Source organism: Rhinatrema bivittatum, chromosome 2 (assembly GCF_901001135.1).
Source record: "Rhinatrema bivittatum chromosome 2, aRhiBiv1.1, whole genome shotgun sequence".
Taxonomy (NCBI): domain Eukaryota; kingdom Metazoa; phylum Chordata; class Amphibia; order Gymnophiona; family Rhinatrematidae; genus Rhinatrema; species Rhinatrema bivittatum.
Genome location: NC_042616.1, coordinates 722,723,663 through 722,742,594, shown reverse-complemented (window position 1 = coordinate 722,742,594; position 18,932 = coordinate 722,723,663). Strand labels below are relative to the sequence as shown.

General features: G+C 42.0%; 1 protein-coding gene across 9 annotated transcripts in view; it reads right to left on the bottom strand.

Moving 5' to 3' along the window:
• Positions 1-18,932, bottom strand: part of GRHL2 (grainyhead like transcription factor 2) — a 294,199-nt gene that overhangs the window by 182,749 nt on the left and 92,518 nt on the right. For 8 of the 9 annotated variants that reach the window (XM_029591826.1, XM_029591824.1, XM_029591828.1 and 5 more), the window contains 4 exons: positions 12,031-12,424; positions 4,053-4,108; positions 3,289-3,445; positions 540-651 (listed from right to left, as the gene is read on the bottom strand). In XM_029591826.1, coding sequence (XP_029447686.1) covers positions 540-651; positions 3,289-3,445; positions 4,053-4,108; positions 12,031-12,424 — 719 coding nt within the window. The remainder of the gene's footprint in view (positions 1-539; positions 652-3,288; positions 3,446-4,052; positions 4,109-12,030; positions 12,425-18,932) is intronic. The other variant, XM_029591822.1, reaches the window with a different exon arrangement.

The following is an 18,932-nucleotide window of genomic DNA, read 5'->3' as shown; positions in this document are numbered from 1 at the left end:
TCTTCCAGACAAGAGGAATTTAAGTGCCAAAAAAAAGCTGAACTTGACTAATAGGACTGCTTTTTTTCTTTTTTTTTGCAGAGTGTAAAATCCCCTTCAATGTCAAGGATACATAAGAGCATCATAGATTTGACTTGAGCCCTGGAAACCTAAACTGTTCTGCCACACTGAAAAATTACTTGTTCTCTATAGATTACTACTAGATAAACAAGTCTGTCTCTCATAGCAATTTTTAATTTTTTTTTACACTAGGTATTTATTTCCATTAAAGCCAGAGGGCAAATGGGCCTGTTTACTCTACTTTTTTTTGACAGCTCCATCGGGGTGGTGGGGGGAGTTTAGTAAATCAAGCCCTTACACCTTAAGCTGCAGCTGGACAGGTTTTATTTTTTCATGCAACTCTGCGTCAGTCTTACCATGATAGAATTAATAATGCATTTTTAAAACTTCTTTACTCTTATTCCTGTAAGCTAATCTCCCAGGCCCCTTTCACAACTGAAATATCGTTTCTCGCTCTCTAAATTGGCTTCGCTACTTACCAATGTCAAGCACCCTCTGTTTGGCAGTATGTTGTCGAGAATGCCAATACTTCCAGTACTTCAGCTGTTCATCCCGATTTTTATCTTCACTGAATACAACCATTATTACGCTCTGGAGAAGGAGGATTGTGCAGATTAAGTTTCTGAGCACTCGAAGTTAATTAAATTGAAAGACATATGGGGTGGGGGTGGGGTGGTAATTTTACAATAGCACGCCTAAATCAGGTGGCAAAAACGCACCCATGGTACACCAATTTTCAAAGCAGACTTCTGCATACAAGTCCACTTTGAAAATTATGTCACCAAATTTAATCTCCCACAATTAGTCTTGCTATTATGTGTTTGGGAAATGTATGTGCCTACCCCATCCCCAGCCTCCAGCCAGTCGCAGAAAATGTATGCATGAACAGGCGGTACATATCGAGCAGACATGCTTATAAAAAGCCAATTTCTATACTCTCATAATTGCCTATTCCCATCCATCCCCAAATCCTTTACTCTTTCTGAAGGAAACTCCTGTGTGCTCCGGTGCAGGTAAGGAAAAACAGCAATTTCATATTTGTGAGCTACTTGTGTGTACAGGAAAAGTACGTATTTAACAAGAGCTGCTTATTTTGGGGTGTGGGGGGGAGGCATCATAAGCTACTATAAAAAGCTGTGTGCACAGATAGCATCACTGCTTCACCAAAACAAAAATAAGAGCAAGGGGCAGAGTTGTGATGGGGACTTTATATGTTTATTGGAAGCAATCAAAGGCTGATAGCAAAGGTCAGTTCACACACACACACACACACACACACACACACGCTTTCCTCCAACATCAGCAATAGTCTGTGAGTAATCAGTTCATTTCCAGAGCAACAAGAAATTGAATCTGGCTCATCACTGACATCTCAATCTAAACTAAGATTTGAAAAGGAAGAGCCTGCATTTCCCATCCCTCTCCCCCTCCAAAGAGTTTACAACTTGTGGGTAAGCTGGAATTGTTCAAAGACTTTACCTGGTCTTTCAATTGCAAATGACCAGGGGAGAAGCCTATACTTAGAGGAAAAAGCTTCAATTTTTAAAACAAAACACTGCCTTCCCCTTCCCCTAGCCCACACCACCAATACTTGCAGCATTCAGAGCTTAGTAACTCATAAATCCCAATACATTTGAGATAAAGAAATTCAAACTAAGGACTCCCCTCCCATATCCTCATCATCTCTATTAAAAAGATGTTAACACCCCCACACATACTTGCTTACAACCAGCACGGTTCTGTTTGCAAGCAAGATGTGTTCAGACATCACACACAAACAGAGAATTTATATTCTATAGAATCAAATATTTCAACAAAACATAATGGTGATCTTTGCAAAATGATGCCAACTTTTACTCTCTTGACATTTGCTGGGTGTGCTATTTGATTATTTATTTGCGAGCATTCTGCCTTTTCCTAAAGGTAGGCCCAAAGTAGACTGCATAAAGTAACATGCATTGCATTCACAAGCAATTGATACATAAGACATATGAGGTAAAACTGCAAGCAAATCGGTAAGAAGTGTGGTACATCAGGTAGGAGTAAGGGTCCGCCTCCCCCTCCCCCATTTTCAGCCCGATTCACAAAGGTTTTTCTCCCATTCTGGAGACAATTGTCAAATAGCCAGTGCCACTGCAAACTACAAAGGTGCTTTTAACACAGAGTTTACATAAAGGTGTCAGAGAAACTACCTACATGATTTTTCTTTGAAAAGTAGCATGTGCCAAAAGCATGCATGTTACAAGCATTGGTGAACTTTGCACCGTCTAGGCCAGCTCTTTCAGTAGGCATAGCAGGCGGTCACCTAGAGTACGAAACGTTTTGGGGGGAGGGTGCCATGCACCCATTTTTTAAGGCATGGCACGACAAGAGAGAAAGGAACAAATGCTGGGAAGATGTGGAGTGTGGAGACAGAGAAGAAGCTAGGTAGGTGGAGAGGTTGTGAAGAGAGAGGGTGGAGAGAGAGTGTGCTGAACAGGTGAGAGAGAAAGAGAGAAGATTCTGATCATGTAGGAGGTGGACAGAGGATGCTGGGCACTCCAAAAAAGGGGGGGTGGGCAAAGAAAAGAGCGCGAAGGAGAGGAAGAGGACAATACTGAGGGGAGAGAAAAAGAGAGGAGAGATGCTGGACATTGTGGACCGGGGTGGGGGGCAAACGGAGGGGAATGGAGGACTTGGCAGAGTGTGAAAGGAGAGGGAGAGGTAGATGCTAAGTGGGGTGAGAAAGGGAGATGTTGTACCAGAGCTGCTGCCGACAAACAGGGGTATAAAGGGTAGGTCATGAGACTGACGATCCACCCAGGGCCCCTAATACCCTTGCACCACCCTGGTTTGTACCTATTATATGTGCAGGTGGCAGCAGGAGAAACAGCACACACATTTGAAAAGCAAATGTTTGTTTTTTCTCAACCGAAGCATTACCACAGGAATGCCTCTTTTCCCTGTGGCTAGAAGTACACACATTATGGTAGCCGCACATTCTCTTAGCCGCATTGGAGGATGAGTTTTCAGCCAGGCCATTTTACCTGGGTAAATGCCTTTCAAAACTGCCTTCTCCGTGCCTGGCTTGACAAATCAGGGACTTTGTCTTTAAAGGAATAGCACTTGCTACGCTTGGCCCTAAGCATGACAATTAATGTGTCCTATAGAAACAAGCAAAAAACTTCAGGCACGCCACTTTCAGCTTTGTTTCGGCAAGACAAAAAAAAAAAAAAAGTATTCTCCTACCCTGACTTTGCTGATTGGATGTCTGAAGCACTTGTTGGCACCCGTCTCACTCAGTGTAATGGCGTAGAACTGTCCTTTGTTTAAATAGGTCATCGGCCCTTCCCCTTGCTTCTGACGCAGAGATTTGGTTGCTTCTAGAGTGTACTGAAAAGTGCTACTGTGAGAGAAAAACAGAGAACAGAAATAAAACAGTACAGTTCATTGGAAGGGCTCCCTTGGTTTGGTTTTGTGTTTCCTTTTAATAAGCACACATTGATATATTTTGTTTAATAGAAAAAAAAAAAAGATAAGACAATTTTAAATGAATATCAATTTTTATGAAAACGCGCCAAATGCGGTAAGACTAAGCAGGTCTTGCTTTCTATTTGTGTTGTGGCACGTGGTAGAACTGAATACGGCTGACCAATTTTAGTTAAAGGCACAGACATGAGACACACACTGAAAATGCAGGGGTCAGAAGGTTATTGGGGTGGGGGGGGTTTAATCACTTCAGTATTAATCAAAGAGCTAGTGATGGGGCCAGCAGGGTTCAAGCATGCCATGCAGGTATCCTGCCTGAACCCAGCCACAGCCTTTACCGCGAGAGCACCTGTCTGCTGAAAAATGGATTCATCGGGGTGAGTGAGGGTAAACCGATTCACACGAGTATGCAGTCTGGGTGGTGGGAGGGAAAAGGAAGGAGAAACGTGAGCGATATACAGAGGAAAAATCATAATTTGTACAACCCCAGCTACTTAGCACCCATGAAGAGTCAGCACACGTACCTTGCTGTTTGTTCGTATATATAATCCTCTGCCCCTACTGACGTACTGCGATATTTCTATAAGATTTAGAAGCAACAACAACAAAAAAGAAACAAATTAAGATTTCTTAGATAAAGAAGTGTTGAAGCCCAATATTGCTTTAAAACATTTAGTGGGGGTTTTTTTCAATTAAGTATAGCCTTTAAATGGGATGTATTACTTTATTAATCTTCCATAGCAGAGATGTGCAAATTTATTCCTCCAAAGATAACAATGTGAAAAACAGTTTTGTCTTTGCAAATTCACAAACCCTCAGTCTCATAGAAGCACATCAATCATCTATTCATTTTTCTTTATTTTTCATGAAAATTTTGCAAGAATCTGCCATCAATTTATTTTCATGAAAGCACCATTTTTTTTTCCCTCTTACAAAAATGTTTCACCAGATTTGGCCTGCTCACATGAACGATTTAGCGCGATATCCTATCTGTGAAATTATCTATGATAAACAGTACTTTTCTGAAGCCTGTAGAAAGGTGGGACATTCTTCTTTCTTTCATCTCATCGCACCCCTCAAGTAGGGGGGTTAGCAAATAAAATATCTGAGTGTACAGGATTTTTGCCTTCAATAAGCTACATGTGCAGGAAAAAAAACAACCCCAAAACTTATATATATATCCTATTGGCAATGTTACATTTTCAGTTTTAGTTTTATCCTGTACCATATCCTGAAACCAAGAAAACATCTAAGCAAATTTTGAGAGGAGATGCTTAAAGAAAAAAAAAAATGCTGATCTGGTTATCATCCAGATACATAAACAAAACACACACACACAAACCTCCTTTCACAAAATCGCATTAGTGAAGTGCTTCAGATTATCAATAATCATTGGCATATTTTAACAATGCACCAAGTTTGGCAAGAGAGACCACGCTTCATATGTTTGAGGGGCAAGAAAGGGTTTCTTTTGTCAATGTTGATGGCCATAAACAATGTGGTAAATGTGAGTTTTGTTCTTTGTCATTAACAGGGGAAGAGTTATAACTTCCATTTAGCAAGGATATTATTGAGAGAAGACAAAATACAGATTTGTCTTCTTTTAGGAAGTATTTGATCATGTGCCCTTATAGAAAAGGGTACATAGGACGAACTACTCGGAAGATGAAAATGTGGTTAAACACAAGAGTTGAATACACATGCAGAAAATGACAGCATCTATCATGGCCTATTACAAAGCAGCTCAACATACTTTTAACAAACTAAAGTGGACGGTCATTGACCACGTTCCTAATAATGTACAAAGAGATGGTAGACTGGGATTTTTATATTGGATACGGTTGCACCAAGAGGTTTAAATGAAATGATCAATTGATTTGAAATACATCTGTAGCCTCATGTTCTGTCTAGCATTATGATTGATTGTAAGTTCCATCAATCAAGAGAAGGAAGTTTTAACAGAGCATGTTTCCTTTTCAGAAAGAAGGATCCATTTGCAAGTGGAAGCTAGTTCCCCTGATGCAGAGAGTAGATGTTGCAATCTCTCGAAAAGCTGTTCAGCATTGGGTAGACCAGTCAGATTTGCCTGCACTTTTTGACTAAGATAAGTAACCGTGACTTTACTGAAGTACTAAAGATGCTTTTGAGAGACTGTGTGATTTTACTTGCAAACTTACAAAAATGATTTTAAAAAATGAGAGACTACTGATGACAGTAGTCCCTACAGCACAAATGTTAAGGTATAATATTTGATCTCTCTCATTATTGTATATATACATAACGTTACAAGCTTTTGGAGATATCCTTAGTACTTGGCTGATTTCTGAATATATTTAGGTTTTTAAAAAGGCATACATGACATTGGTAGCACTCATTTTTAAATTTCATATTAAACTCATACTTTCCTTCATTATTGTTTGAAATTATTAAAACAGTAGCTAGGTTAATAAGAGGGGTGTTATTTTAAGAATGCAAATGGATGTAAAAAAGTCACACTGATATGCACGGGTGGGGAAAAATATATATCCTTGTGCACGCCGAGCCCGGATTTTATAACATGCGAGCAGCAGCGCCCTTTGAGACTGCCATTCCTGCATGGTGTGAATGGAGTAGATACAGTGGAAGGAGGGGAAGTAGCTTCAGTCAATGGTGTAAGTCAGTCAGCAGACTCTGTTTGTTGGTATATGGCAATAGTAATTGCTGTGATTATAAAGCCCACAGCAGGCATTCAGAGGCTTCAGCATGAACAGCCATCTGAACATCTATGGCTTCTTGGAGATTAACAGTTCTTTTGGTTTGAATCAAAAACTATTTTCTTTTACTTTTTAGGTCGTCACAGACTGCCATGATATTATTACTGCTCTAATACTACAGGGTGCTCAAACAGAGGATGATAAATTGACATTGCCCTCCTAAAATCAGGCCTGCCAGATTCCCTGACATCAATGGGATGTATTCACCAAATCATAATCTGATGCCAGTCCTTCTCCTCCTTACAGACTCTCCTGGCTGAATGTTGTGAGAGGGTATGGAGTGGTCATTCATGGTGTGTGTGGCACAGTTACCATGATGATGCCATTACCACTCTGTTCCTTAGAAGAAGCTATAGGGTCTACCAGCCTAGTTCAGACGCATGCAGGAATTGGGGCCCTCTAGACAAACCCATTAGACCAGGATAAGTTACAAAGATAAGCAAGTTTTATTGCTGGAGCAAATGTATCTCTCTCTTGCTTTCATCAGAAATGAGGTTCATTTACTACAAGGCTCCAACCTGGCTCAACCACCTTGCCCTAAAAGCTGTTAGTGCTCCATCAAGTCCCCAACCTTCCTAAGAGATTCTGGCCCTTATTTGCCCTCACTACTCTCAAATGTTCCTGCATCTACTAAACCTCCAATCCAGTCAAACATTTTCCTACAGGCTCGATAGATGTGTTTTCTTACATTATAAACCTTGCAAAGAACATTAGTGGACCGAGTATATGTTCATAATTTCTGTTTATATACTGGAGGTAATTCACCAGCTCACCCTTGATGTATTCATGATGGCTTCCAAGAATCCATGGATACAAAATGATGTTCAGATCCATTTCCGCAAGGTACTGCTCTAGCAGTGTAAGGAGAACGGGATAGACACAGCCACCTCTAGGTTTCTTCAGATGGGCATAGATCTTTGAGAACTTTTCTTGGAGACCCTGTTTGATGTTCTTAAAGGTTGCTGACAACTGATGCTATTCATTTCCAAATACACTTCTTTGCTGACAGGGATTCCTTTGTCTAGTCTCTCCCCCCAAAACATATGCTGTAGTTCTCCAGGACCAGCTCCCAAATGCAGGGTTTTTTTGCTAGCGTGAAATTAAATCTCTGTTGTGGTGGCCATAATCCCTGCTGCTGAAGCTGGTGGTCCAGCCTCTGGTTCTTCCTCCTCTGGAATATCCTATACCTCCTCAACAGACATAAGCAGCATGTGCTTTTGGGAGTCCCTGCCTCATTTACTGTCTATCCCCTTTCCCTTCCTGTCATGTTTTCCTCCACCCAATGTCTAATGGGCCAGACCTGGGCTACATGGGATCCCTCCTCCAACCCTCTGGCCTATGTCCCTGCCTTTCTACTGTCTCCTCCTCCTCTGCTTCTACATGCATTTTAGTAGTGTCCTGACACTACTAGCTCTCTTTCTCCTCCCCATTACACATATGCATACGTTCACCTCTCACGTGCTTTCAATGCCCACACACATGCACAGTGGCCCAACTCCCTTCCACACTCCATTCTTTCACCAACTTTATCCTCTCAATCCACTTGTAAGACCCTTGGCTAGCACAAACGTCTGATGGAAAAACAGGTACTCATCCAAAGACCAGGAACAATGGACTAAAAGTAAAGAGTATAAGAAAAGCCATGCAGGCCTTTTCTCCTCTTCTCAACCTTTCTGTTCTTTGTTAACATCCCCTCCTGAGAGCCATTGTTTCTCCTGCTCCTCCCCTCAGTATTGACAATCAGCCCCTTTGCTGGGCTTTCCTTTATAAAGCTTTCAAGTAAAGAGATAAATATGAGGAAAAGAGGACTGAGTATGCTCTATTTACAGCTATTTTTTAGGGATTAGACAGATACAGCACCAAAAGGTTTTGCTTGTAAGGTTAGAGTAAATGTGCATGTGGGTAATGCAAAACTATTTCATGCATCACCCATTAAATGCAGTCCCTAGCATGCACACAAAAAAAAAACTTGTGTATGCAAGCTAAGTTTTACTTTAGCATCAGTGTTAATGCATAGGAGCCCAGTCTGCCGACATTTTGTACTTTATAACAGTTTCCCTGGGGACCCCACAGTCAAGTCAGGTTTCCAGGTTATGCATAACAAATATGCAATATATTTTAGCATATCTCCAATAAAATAAACTTTATCTCATGTATATTCATTACGGATATCATGAAATCCCGACTGTGGGGTCCCGAGGTCAGATTTGAGAAGTGCTGAATTATAAAGACAAAATGTCTGCAGACTAGAGGGGCCTATGCACTAAAACCCGCATTCAAATAAACTTTAGAGCATATACACAAAAGAGTTTTGTGTGCTTGCTAGAACTGGTTTTAATGGCTGATGCACATCAGGGCTTCCCATGCAAGGCATTTTGTTCCTATGTGGTTTCAATGTTAAATTTTAATCACTTGCTACTAAATGTAGAGACCTTCATGTTGCAATTATACAGCTCTGTTTCACGTTTTTTCATATATATTGTCAGGTACTTATTTTATTTATTTATTTAGCGATTTTTATATACCAACATACACTGAGAGAATCACATCGGTTTACATTGAAACAAGAACTTAGCTTAAAAATGCTTTACATATAACTCCTTATATATGCGTGTAACATGAACTGAATGCAAATGAACTGGATGCAACATGAACTGAATGCAATTGCAGAAAACACGAGCAAAGCTTAGAAAGGGGAACATGAGCTTATTTTACATTTTAAACTATTTTACAGAGAGCTCTTTGTAAACGCGATTCATTAGAAGAACTAGGGTAAGGGGGAGGAAACAACGGAATTATGAGAGGAACCAAGAGTGGGTGGGCAAGAGAGACGCGAGATGTCTGAATGGGATTCTGTTTGGTATGTTATATGCCTGTTTAAATAGGCAGGTCTTTAGCTTCTGCTTAAATTTCTTTGGGCAGAGTTCCTGGCGTAGACTAACTGGCACAGAGTTCCACAGCGCAGGCCGGGCTATGGACAGTGATTACTTATTTGTTTTGTTTTTCATTTGTGATCCTGATTACATTGTTCCATTTGTTGTTTTGCCTTCAATCTAGAATTGTTATGGGTATGTATTATGTTTAATTGTATGTGTCTTGGTTGCTCCAGGGATTATTTTATTTATTTAAAATGCTTATATACTGCTCAATCTCCAGTTCTTGGTAGTCAATAAACCAACATCCATAACATGTAAGACAGTCATAAAACCAAATAAAACTGACACACAATGCAAAACATTCATAAAATAAAGAGTGTCAAAAAATAAGATAAAATATACAGTAAAAAAACCATCAAGATGTTTAAAATATAACCAAATATAGCTTGTGTAATTTTGTTTTAATTTTATTGTATATCGCTATGATCAGTTTTTTGATATGATGATCCATATGTTCTTAAATGAATCAATACTCAAGTTTTAAAAAACAGAGAAACCAGTTTATCACCATATTGGTACTAAAGTCTAACAATAATACATTTTTTAATAAAAATGTTTTAAGCCTGCACTTTTCCATTTGAAAATGCAAAAGGGGGACAGAACTCTAAAAATGAAATTAGTGGCTTTATACTCCTTGGATAGGAGAGTAAAAAGGATGTGTCGTGGCTTTGTAAGCACTTCTGCACATTCTATTTATTTCACATGGACATTTGCTATTTGAAAAATGGGATAAGAACTCTAACAGTTCATTGCATATATATCTGTGAGGCACCCACAGAGAATTCTCTTTACCAATATAGGACTGTACAGTTATGGATCTGAAGTTATGGTAAACTCTTTATTCTCACTGTAGACTCACAACTAAAGATGCAGGACGCAAGAAAACATCACTTCATCTGACTAAGGAAATAGGGCTCCAGGGATGAACATTTTTGATCCTCTGAACTTGGCTTCAGCACTGCAATTCACAGAAACAAATTAATCTAGCATATTCCAGTGACAGATGAAAACCTCATACCTAGGCACAGCTTGATTTTATATTTTATATGTATTTGAGGGTTTTTTTTGGTTTTTTTTTAAGTCACGACCCTTTGGGATCACCACTAATGTTTGAGCTAGGAGTAGGATTTAGGTAATAGAGGGAGGAATGCACCATTTTCAGAATGGCACCTCCACTGAAGCTGCTGGAGAGTTCATCTCTTCTGCCTGTACTAAAGCAAGATGCATTATAGATGAGTGCAGTTTTGGTTTGGAGTGGTGAGGAACTAGGAGCTTTTTAATTGGTTGTAGTTTTGGCCTAAGCAAGAACCAGGCCTCGCAGTTTGTAAGCTAGAGGGGCGAGAGGTCTGACTCTGTCCAATAGATAACTAGTCTAGTTAGGGTGTCTCCAGTTTTCAGTTCCTGGGATTTTTGCTGAGCTTTTGGAGTTTCTTGCGAGACCCCTGGTTCTTGTCCTGGGAAAGGATTACAGGGAAGTCCCTTTCCTGGGGTGGCGAGGATAGGGAAGACTGCCTGCTCCATCTCACAACTCGTGGATGGTAGCTGGTGGTGACGTGTTGCAGGAGAGTTCCTGTTTTGGACACCTGAATAAGGATTTTTTGCTTTTGGTGGATCTAGGAAGAAGATTTTGCTGCCATTCTTCCTGCCCTAGAGTGGAGCAAATTAGAAGAGATGGATTATTCCCTGCTGCCTGTGGACCTTTCATCCAAAAGATCCCATGTGTCATCTAAAGAAAGAGAACTGTGAGTAAGACCATTTTGTATATCTTGGAAGACCCCCATCCACAGTCTTCATCCTGGGAAGAAGCTTTATTTGGCTGGCAGTATTTTGGAAGGGGATTTCTGCCAATAAATAGGATATCCCTGTCCATCTGGGAAACCTTGATTTCCCAAGCTCAGGACAGTGAGTTCTCTCTCGGGCCCATCTATGGAGGGACACTTGCAGATATAAGGAAAGTTGGAGAACTGTGTTAAACAGTTGTGCCACAACAGAACAGATGTGTGTATAGTGCCACAATTTGCTTCTGAAGAACTGCGGCAGTAAGATTTTGTTTGGATACCCAAGCTATGCATCCAAGGTATTTTTTTTTCGGTGCTTACAGCTCTTCCACCTACAGTGAAGCAAAACCTCCTCCCCCCCCCCCCACACACAGACATCTTGGGCCTTGCCGTATTCCTCCCTCTTTGGAAAGAAGCGGACACCCTGGAGCTGTGGGACACACAGGATTTGGTCCTGGGACTCTGGGTGACCCCTGTCTTCCAGACTCATTAATGGAAGTGGGAAGAAATGGAAGAAGAAAAAAAAAAAGCCCATCGGCTTTGTCCTATTTCAGCTGCCTCTCTAACAGTTCATTGAAGATGATACAAGGAAAAGAAAAAAGGAATATGACTTCTGGTTAGCTACTTTATAAAGAGCCTCCGATTAGCACAAAGGTTGCTTTGGGCAGGTTTCCTAATCATTTAAATAAAATACATTCTTGATCATAGGCTATCTGTGACAGGAATCCTGTAACATTTAGTCGGCAACTAACCTGTATACCATGCTGGCAATGATACAAGAATAATAATTTTCAATGAAAAACAACTGTTTACTTAATTTAAAAAAAAAAAAAAAAGCAAGCTTGAACAAGCTGCCCCTCAAACTCTCCTTCCTTTTCTCTAGCTAGGACTATATATGCATTGGACATATGTGTATTACATCTGTGAAGTGTTGTATACAAACAGAGCACTAAACCTCTTCCTTTGTTTACATATCTGACAGTTTTAATGTGTTACAATTATTGGAATTGGTTTATATATATATGGCAGACTTACATCTGTTATTCCATCTTTGAAAGTTTCGCTGTAAGTACTGTCGGGAGTACTGCGTTGGTCATCCTTAAGGTAGTCGGTGTGGGCTGCAATGCTTGTTATATCGTACTGAGTTTGCTCAAAGATAACCCCACGATGTTCCTCACTTCCTCCTCTGGAGTAGTGCGCTGAAGGGGCCATGAAAACTGGTGTGAACTCTTCTGCTTTTACCACTGTAACCCCTGGAGCAGAGATGGATGTTGGGCTTTCAGAAACACTGGTGCTATAAGACTCTCTTTTGGGAGATTCCAAATGTTCTGGGTTTAAAGAAAGGTTGACGGGCAAAGACTTCAAAACTTGCACCCTGTTCTCTCCTCCGCTCAAATTACTTGGAGCATCATTATTTCCAAGACAATTTCTGTGAAAATTTAAAAAAAACAAAACACACAAACGCACGTTACAGTCATGATCATGGATCCGCCACTGGAATGCAACATGCACGTAAGGCACTGATAATACACTCTAAGGGCTCTATATACTAAGCATTACTCTCATAAATACAAAACAGGGGAAAACATTTAGAACATACTATTACAAATGTGGCCAACCTTTCATGCTACAAGAGTCAAGAAATCAGAATGCACAGTACAAAAAAGCCTCATGTTTTCAAAAGGCAAGGGGTGTGGGAGAGGTAGTACCTATCTCTCCCTCTCTTACTCCACCCAGCCTGTCTCCCACTGGTTTCTCTCTCAATCCCATTCTGCTCCTTGTCCCCATCTGTCTCTGATCAGCTTCTCCCATTTTCTCTCCCCCATGTACTGCCCAATGTGTGTCTCTCTCTCAGTCCCCCACCCTGCCCCTACCAGTGTCTCTCAGCAGCTCCAGCATAACATTCCCCAAAACCCCAAGACCAATGACAGGGACTTAGTGAGTAACATTAATACCTCCTTCCCCACCTCTTATACTACTTTGTCCCCCCTCCTCTCCTGCCCACCACCAGTATTTGTCTTCCTCCACCACCTCTTACTCTCCCATTCTCTGGCTGAATTCTCCCCATCAGTGCCCTCTCTGGATCTCTCGCATACACACTTCACCATTACCCCTTCTGGATCTCACATACCAACCCTCTCTCCCTTAACATTCACTCCTTTTCAAGTCACTCCCCCTTGTACTGCTCCCCCCTCCCCACTGAGAGTCTCTTTCAAATCCTTACCCTTCCAAACACCATCTCTGGTTCTCACCCCACTCCCACAATCCCTCTAACTTCCATTCTTCCCCTGCCACATCATCCCTTCTGGTTCTGTTACCCTCCCTCTCCCCTTCACCACTTTTAGCTCTCTCTAACTTTCCCTTCCACCTTCACAACTAAAATTTTCACCTTCTCTCCGCTTTCAATCCCTCTGGCTCTCTCTCTCTCTCTCTCACACACCCTCATCACAACAGCTGCCTCATCCCACCACCATTTCTATTTTTCACCATTCCACCATCACCACCACTGTCCTTCTTGTACACATATCCTCCTGCTGGCTTTCTCACAACTCTCTAATGCCTTTTCCCATTCTTTTGAGCCCCTCCTACCCCCATCCTTGCTCTTTCATGCCCCATTCACTTCCCCCACGTGGCTCTCATACAACATTATATTCCAGCCTTTTCTCCTTCCCATTACATCCTCCGCTCATGCCATGGTCCCCTCACCCCTGTTGCAGAATAGATGGTAGTGTAAACCTTGGGGTGGCACAAGGTGCCAGATACTCTAATTTGCATCTCTGACTTCAGGGAGATGGACAGGGAAATAGTCCCCTCCACCACAATCTTCCCCACAGTAGAAGCTCCTCCTTGTCTTTCTCCCACCCCTCACCCCCAACTCTTACAACATCCACCCTTTTTCACACTGTCCTCAAACATTTACTCCCTCCTGCACTCCTCCTTCAAACATTCAATCCCCTAACATTCACTTCATGCACTGTTCCCCAAGTATTCATCAACTACATTCACCCTCTTCTCCCCACACCCTCTTTCAGCATCCAGCCCCTTTCTCTCGCCACAAATTATTATGGCCTGCCTCCCTCCTACCCTTAAGTCAGCTGGTTCTGAAGTCTTGGGAGCAGAGCCCCACCCCTCCAGACAGCAGAACAGAGAAGAGCCCTCTACTCCAAGCAGCAGATATGGTGGGAGGGTTGGTCAGGATAGTGAGGACTGGAGCAAGTAGTTGACTGGTTCTTTGCTGTCTTGTTAGCTCTAGCCTCATCTCCTTCACTCCCCTCTGTCCTCCAATGCTGCTAGTTGCAGACTAGGTTAGGGGGAGAAGTAGAGCAAGGATGAGCATAGAAAACCTTCTGTTCCCTGCTCCAGTACCTCCCTTCTGAGACTGAAGCAACCAGAAGTGCTGTGAGATCAGGAGGGTGGGCTGGAGCAGAATGGCTCTCCTTTTCAATGGTATGCGCTACCAGCTCCAACCCCTCCCCTTCTATCCTCTGCAATCCTGCTCAGATGCCATGTGGCCAAGAGGGCCAAAGCCACATTCTGCACATGAAAAAGCCACATATGGCTCCTGAACCACAGAATGGCCACCCCTGTACTATTACTACTACTGCTGCTATTTATCATTTCAAAAGTGCAATTAGATACAGATAACGCTGCACCAATAACATAAGAGGCAGGCTCTGCTCTATGGAGCCTGCAAATCTAGTCAAGGCAAGCATACCTGACAAACAAGGGTCTATGGGAAATGTATTTATTATAGAGAAGAATTTAGGATTTAAAACCAGCTGAGTTTTTAAACTAAAATTGAATATGGCCAGAGGGGGAGCATGGACACTGATGCAAGAAAACTATTCCAGGCATATGGCTCAGCAATGTGGAAATCATGGAGTCAGGAATTGACAGTGAAGGAGAAGGGCACAGAGAAGAACAACTTGCCTGATGAACAAGAGTTCACAAGCAAAGGGGCCGATGCAAAAAAAAATCAGCGCGGAAAACGGGCGCTCAGTGTTGAGCGCTCGCTTTCCTAACGCGCGCCCAGCATCTCTTCTGGGCCTGAGATTGAATATTTAAATGGGGGGGGGGGGGGATGCACTTCCAAGGAGGCACTAGGGAAAAATGTGTGCCCCTAGCGCCTCCTTGGCAGTGGGTGCACAGGAAAGGTGGCCGTCAGCGGGTTAGGAAAACGGACGCTCAATGTTACAAGCATCCCTTTTCCTAACCTGACCGCTGGCACACTTTTTTTTTTCTAAACCTTTTAGTTCCTCTGACTTAATATCGCCATGATATTAAGTCAGAGGATGTAGAGAAAAGTAGAGATGTGATTCGGCCGAACCTTCAGGTTCGGCCTTCATTATTGGCCCGCCGCGGGAAATTTCATTTTCCCGCGGTTCGGGACGATTTTTTTCTGCTGCCCCGAAACGAAAATCCCAAACTCACCCCAACCCTTTACATGTAATTAATTACAACCCCTCCACCCTCCAGACCCCCCCCCCCAAAACTTGCTGAAAGTCCCCTGTGGTCCAGCGGGAGTCCCAGGAGCGATTTCCCGCTCTCGGGCCGTCGGCTGCCAGAATCAAAATGGCGCCGATGGCCCTTTGCCGTTACCATGTGACAGAGGCTATCGGTGCCATTGGCCGTCCTCTGTCACACGTTAGGAGCAATGTACGGCTGTCACCATCTTAAAAAATGGCACAGGCCATCCATTGCTCCTACCATGTGACAGGGGCTGACCAATGGCACCGGTAGCCCCTGTCACATGGGAAGGGCAAAGGGCCACCGGCACCATTTTGATTAGTGGCAGCCATAGGCCCGAGAGGGGAAGATCGCTCCCGGGACCCTGCTGGACCACCAGGGACTTTTGGCTAGTCTTTTGGGGGGGAGGGGGGGGGGGGTTGGGCAAGTATTGGGTGTATCAATTAATTAAATTTGAAGGGTTGGGGTGGATTTGGGGGTTGTTGTTTTTTTAATATGCCCTTTTCCCTCCCCCAAAAAATGATACGAAAACCACACAAAATTTAGTTTTTCTATCGTTTCGTCGGCCCTCTGAAACGCAACGAAATAGGAAATATCGTCTTTATTTCCTATTTCGTTGCAAACGAATGCACATCCCTACAGAAAAGCAGTATTTTCTGATTTTCTGTACACTTTTTTGGGTTGCTCAGAAATTAACACTTACTCTGGGCAGGTGTTAATTTCTGAGCATAAAAATGTGCAGCTCAGGAGCACATTTTTTAGGGGGGATCTGGGGAGAATAGTCAATAGCCTCATCAACGTGAATTTGCATGTGATGAGCACTATTTGTGTCACGTTTTGGACGTGCTAATCCCCTTATAGCATAAGGGGTTGTGGACATGTATTACAATGGCCCCAAAGAGTATAGTGAGAGAAGAGAATATTAAGTACCAAGGAGCTGCAGAATAAATGCATTTACAGGTGAATAAGAGAAGCTTGAACTGTGTGCCAAAGCAGACGGAGTCAGTGCAACAACTTGAGAAGAGGGGTTAAATAATCATAGTGACACTGAAGGAAGATAAGCTGTACACCTGAATTCTGAAGAGATTACAGTGGAGAAAGAAATTTGCTCAAAGTGCAAATTGCAGTAGTCTAAGCAGGAAACAAATAAGTGGATGAGTGTTTTGCTAGCATGCTCATATAGGAAGAATAGATTTTAGCAATGTTATAGAGGAAAAAATAACATGCTTTAACCATATTGTTGATGCGTTTAAAGAAGGAGAGAGAGGCAAAGATGACCCAAGGTTATGGGCTGAGGGAACCAGGAGGATGAGAGGACCATTCACAGTGAGAGAAAAAAAAAAAAAGAGGAAGGATGGGAAATTCCATTTTGGTCATGTTAAGTTTAAAGGTGGCAGTCAGACATTCAGGCAGTGGTATCAGACAAGCAGACTAACATTTGGGACTAGATCTGTGGTGAAATTTCTGGTTAAGAGAGGCAGATCTGGGAGTCGTCAGCACAAAATTGATACTGACAGCCACCAAGGGAAGTAGCGTAGGGAGAAAAGGGCCAGGGCAAAGCCTCGGGGCACACTGACTGATAGCAGAAGAGCAGTGGAGGAAGAACCACTAGAGCAGTTCTCAACCTTTTTCCCATCGTGACACACCTGACAGACCACGCTCACAGGTGTGACACACTGCTCATTACAATTCACGGCGGAAATAAAAAATAAAGGCCCAGTAATATTTTGATTCTTAAGAATGACACAAGGGAAAGATACATATACTGTCTGTACAGAAATTGCATAAATAGTAAACATCCCACACCAAAACAGCACCAATTTCCAGTACTCAAACAGTAGACACCTCACCTAAGAAAAGGCAATACTGAAAATATTACACCAGGCCTTAAGACTCCAGTACACCACCTATTAAGAAAACGGAACAAGCCCTACACAGAAACTACACACCAGCAGAAAATCTCATCTGAATCACATGTGCTGACCCTCACCTAACAAAGAATAGAGAGACCAAAACGCATAACTAGAAGCATGCAGACAAAAACTGTATTGGAAACCGCAACAAGCCAGAGTCTCTGTATGCAGTGCAACAAAGGAAAAAAAGAAACATCACCCATCCTTATAAAACAAATCAAGAAATATAAAATCAATAGCAGCAAAACCATACTAAAAAAAAGAACAGATTATTTCAAAACAGCGGATGAATGGAATATCCAATAATTAAAAACTCATATCAAAAATTTCTAGATACCAATAAAATATTTCAAAATAGCACACACAAAGGCCCAATACAGGTTTTGCTCTGCACTTTCAAACAATTTGGATGTGAAAGAGAGGAGGGGGAGAGAACAACAATTAACAGGACAAGTAGGGTCCAGTGAAGGTTTTTTTGAGGAGCGGTGTTGTGAAGGAGTGTACAGGAAACTCCTAACCACCTTAAGGGACCAGCCACAATTATCTAGCCCAGTCCTCCTTTAGGATCAGTCCTGCAAGGAATTCTGGGTGAAGAGAGGCTCCCCTCATCATACTATAAGCCTGGAATCAGGGACCAGAAGTGTTAGACAGGAAGCCAACATTTGCAAAGATCAACTATGTTTGAGTTTGTATCCAGCACTGCAAGGTGAGTAGTTTTCTTTCTGCTTTGTTTTGCACTGTAAATAAATTTGCATTTAAGGAAACAGCCAAAGACTGCCTCCTCATTATTCCTCTTGGCTATTTCCTAAGTTGTAACTGACCACATTACCACAGGATTATAGTATATTTGAAGAAAGAGTGGACAATCACAATGGTAAGCAATTGAGGATGTGATGGATGGAATGGAGATAGAATACAGGAGCTGGGAGGGAATAGGGTCAGAGGAAAAAATAGTGAGCTTGGAGGAGGAGAAGTAATTACAGAAAAAATAAGAAAACATAACGGGGACAAAGGAAAGGGAGGTGAAAGAAGTACAATTATTAGAAAGAATATTAAGTTGGACATTTTGACTACAGCTTTTCACTATCTGAGACAACTTTTGCAGACTGTAAAAAACATTTTGTATGTTAGCCTGGTGTGAGGGTGGTGGCTTCACAATTAAATCGTGATGGCAACTCAATATTTTGTGGATAAAGTTCTCAATTCAATATTGAAACATTAGCTAGACAGGGGCCTGAAGTCTCCCCCTTCCTTTTAAAGAGATTACTGAAATTCCTAATTTGAAGGATCTTATTTTTTCTGTTTTTAGGTGGGATAATGAAGAACACAAGATTTACCATACTGGGTCAGACCAAAAGTCAATCAAGCCCAGTATCCTATTTCCAACAGTGGCCAATCCATGTCACAAGTACCTGGCAGGATCCCAAGGAGTAGAAAGATTCCAAGCTGCTTGTCCCAAGAATAAGCAGTGGATTTCTGCAACTCTCCCTTAATAATGGTTTATGGACTTTTACTCCAGGAACTTGTCCAAACCGGTTTTTAAAAACTACACTAATA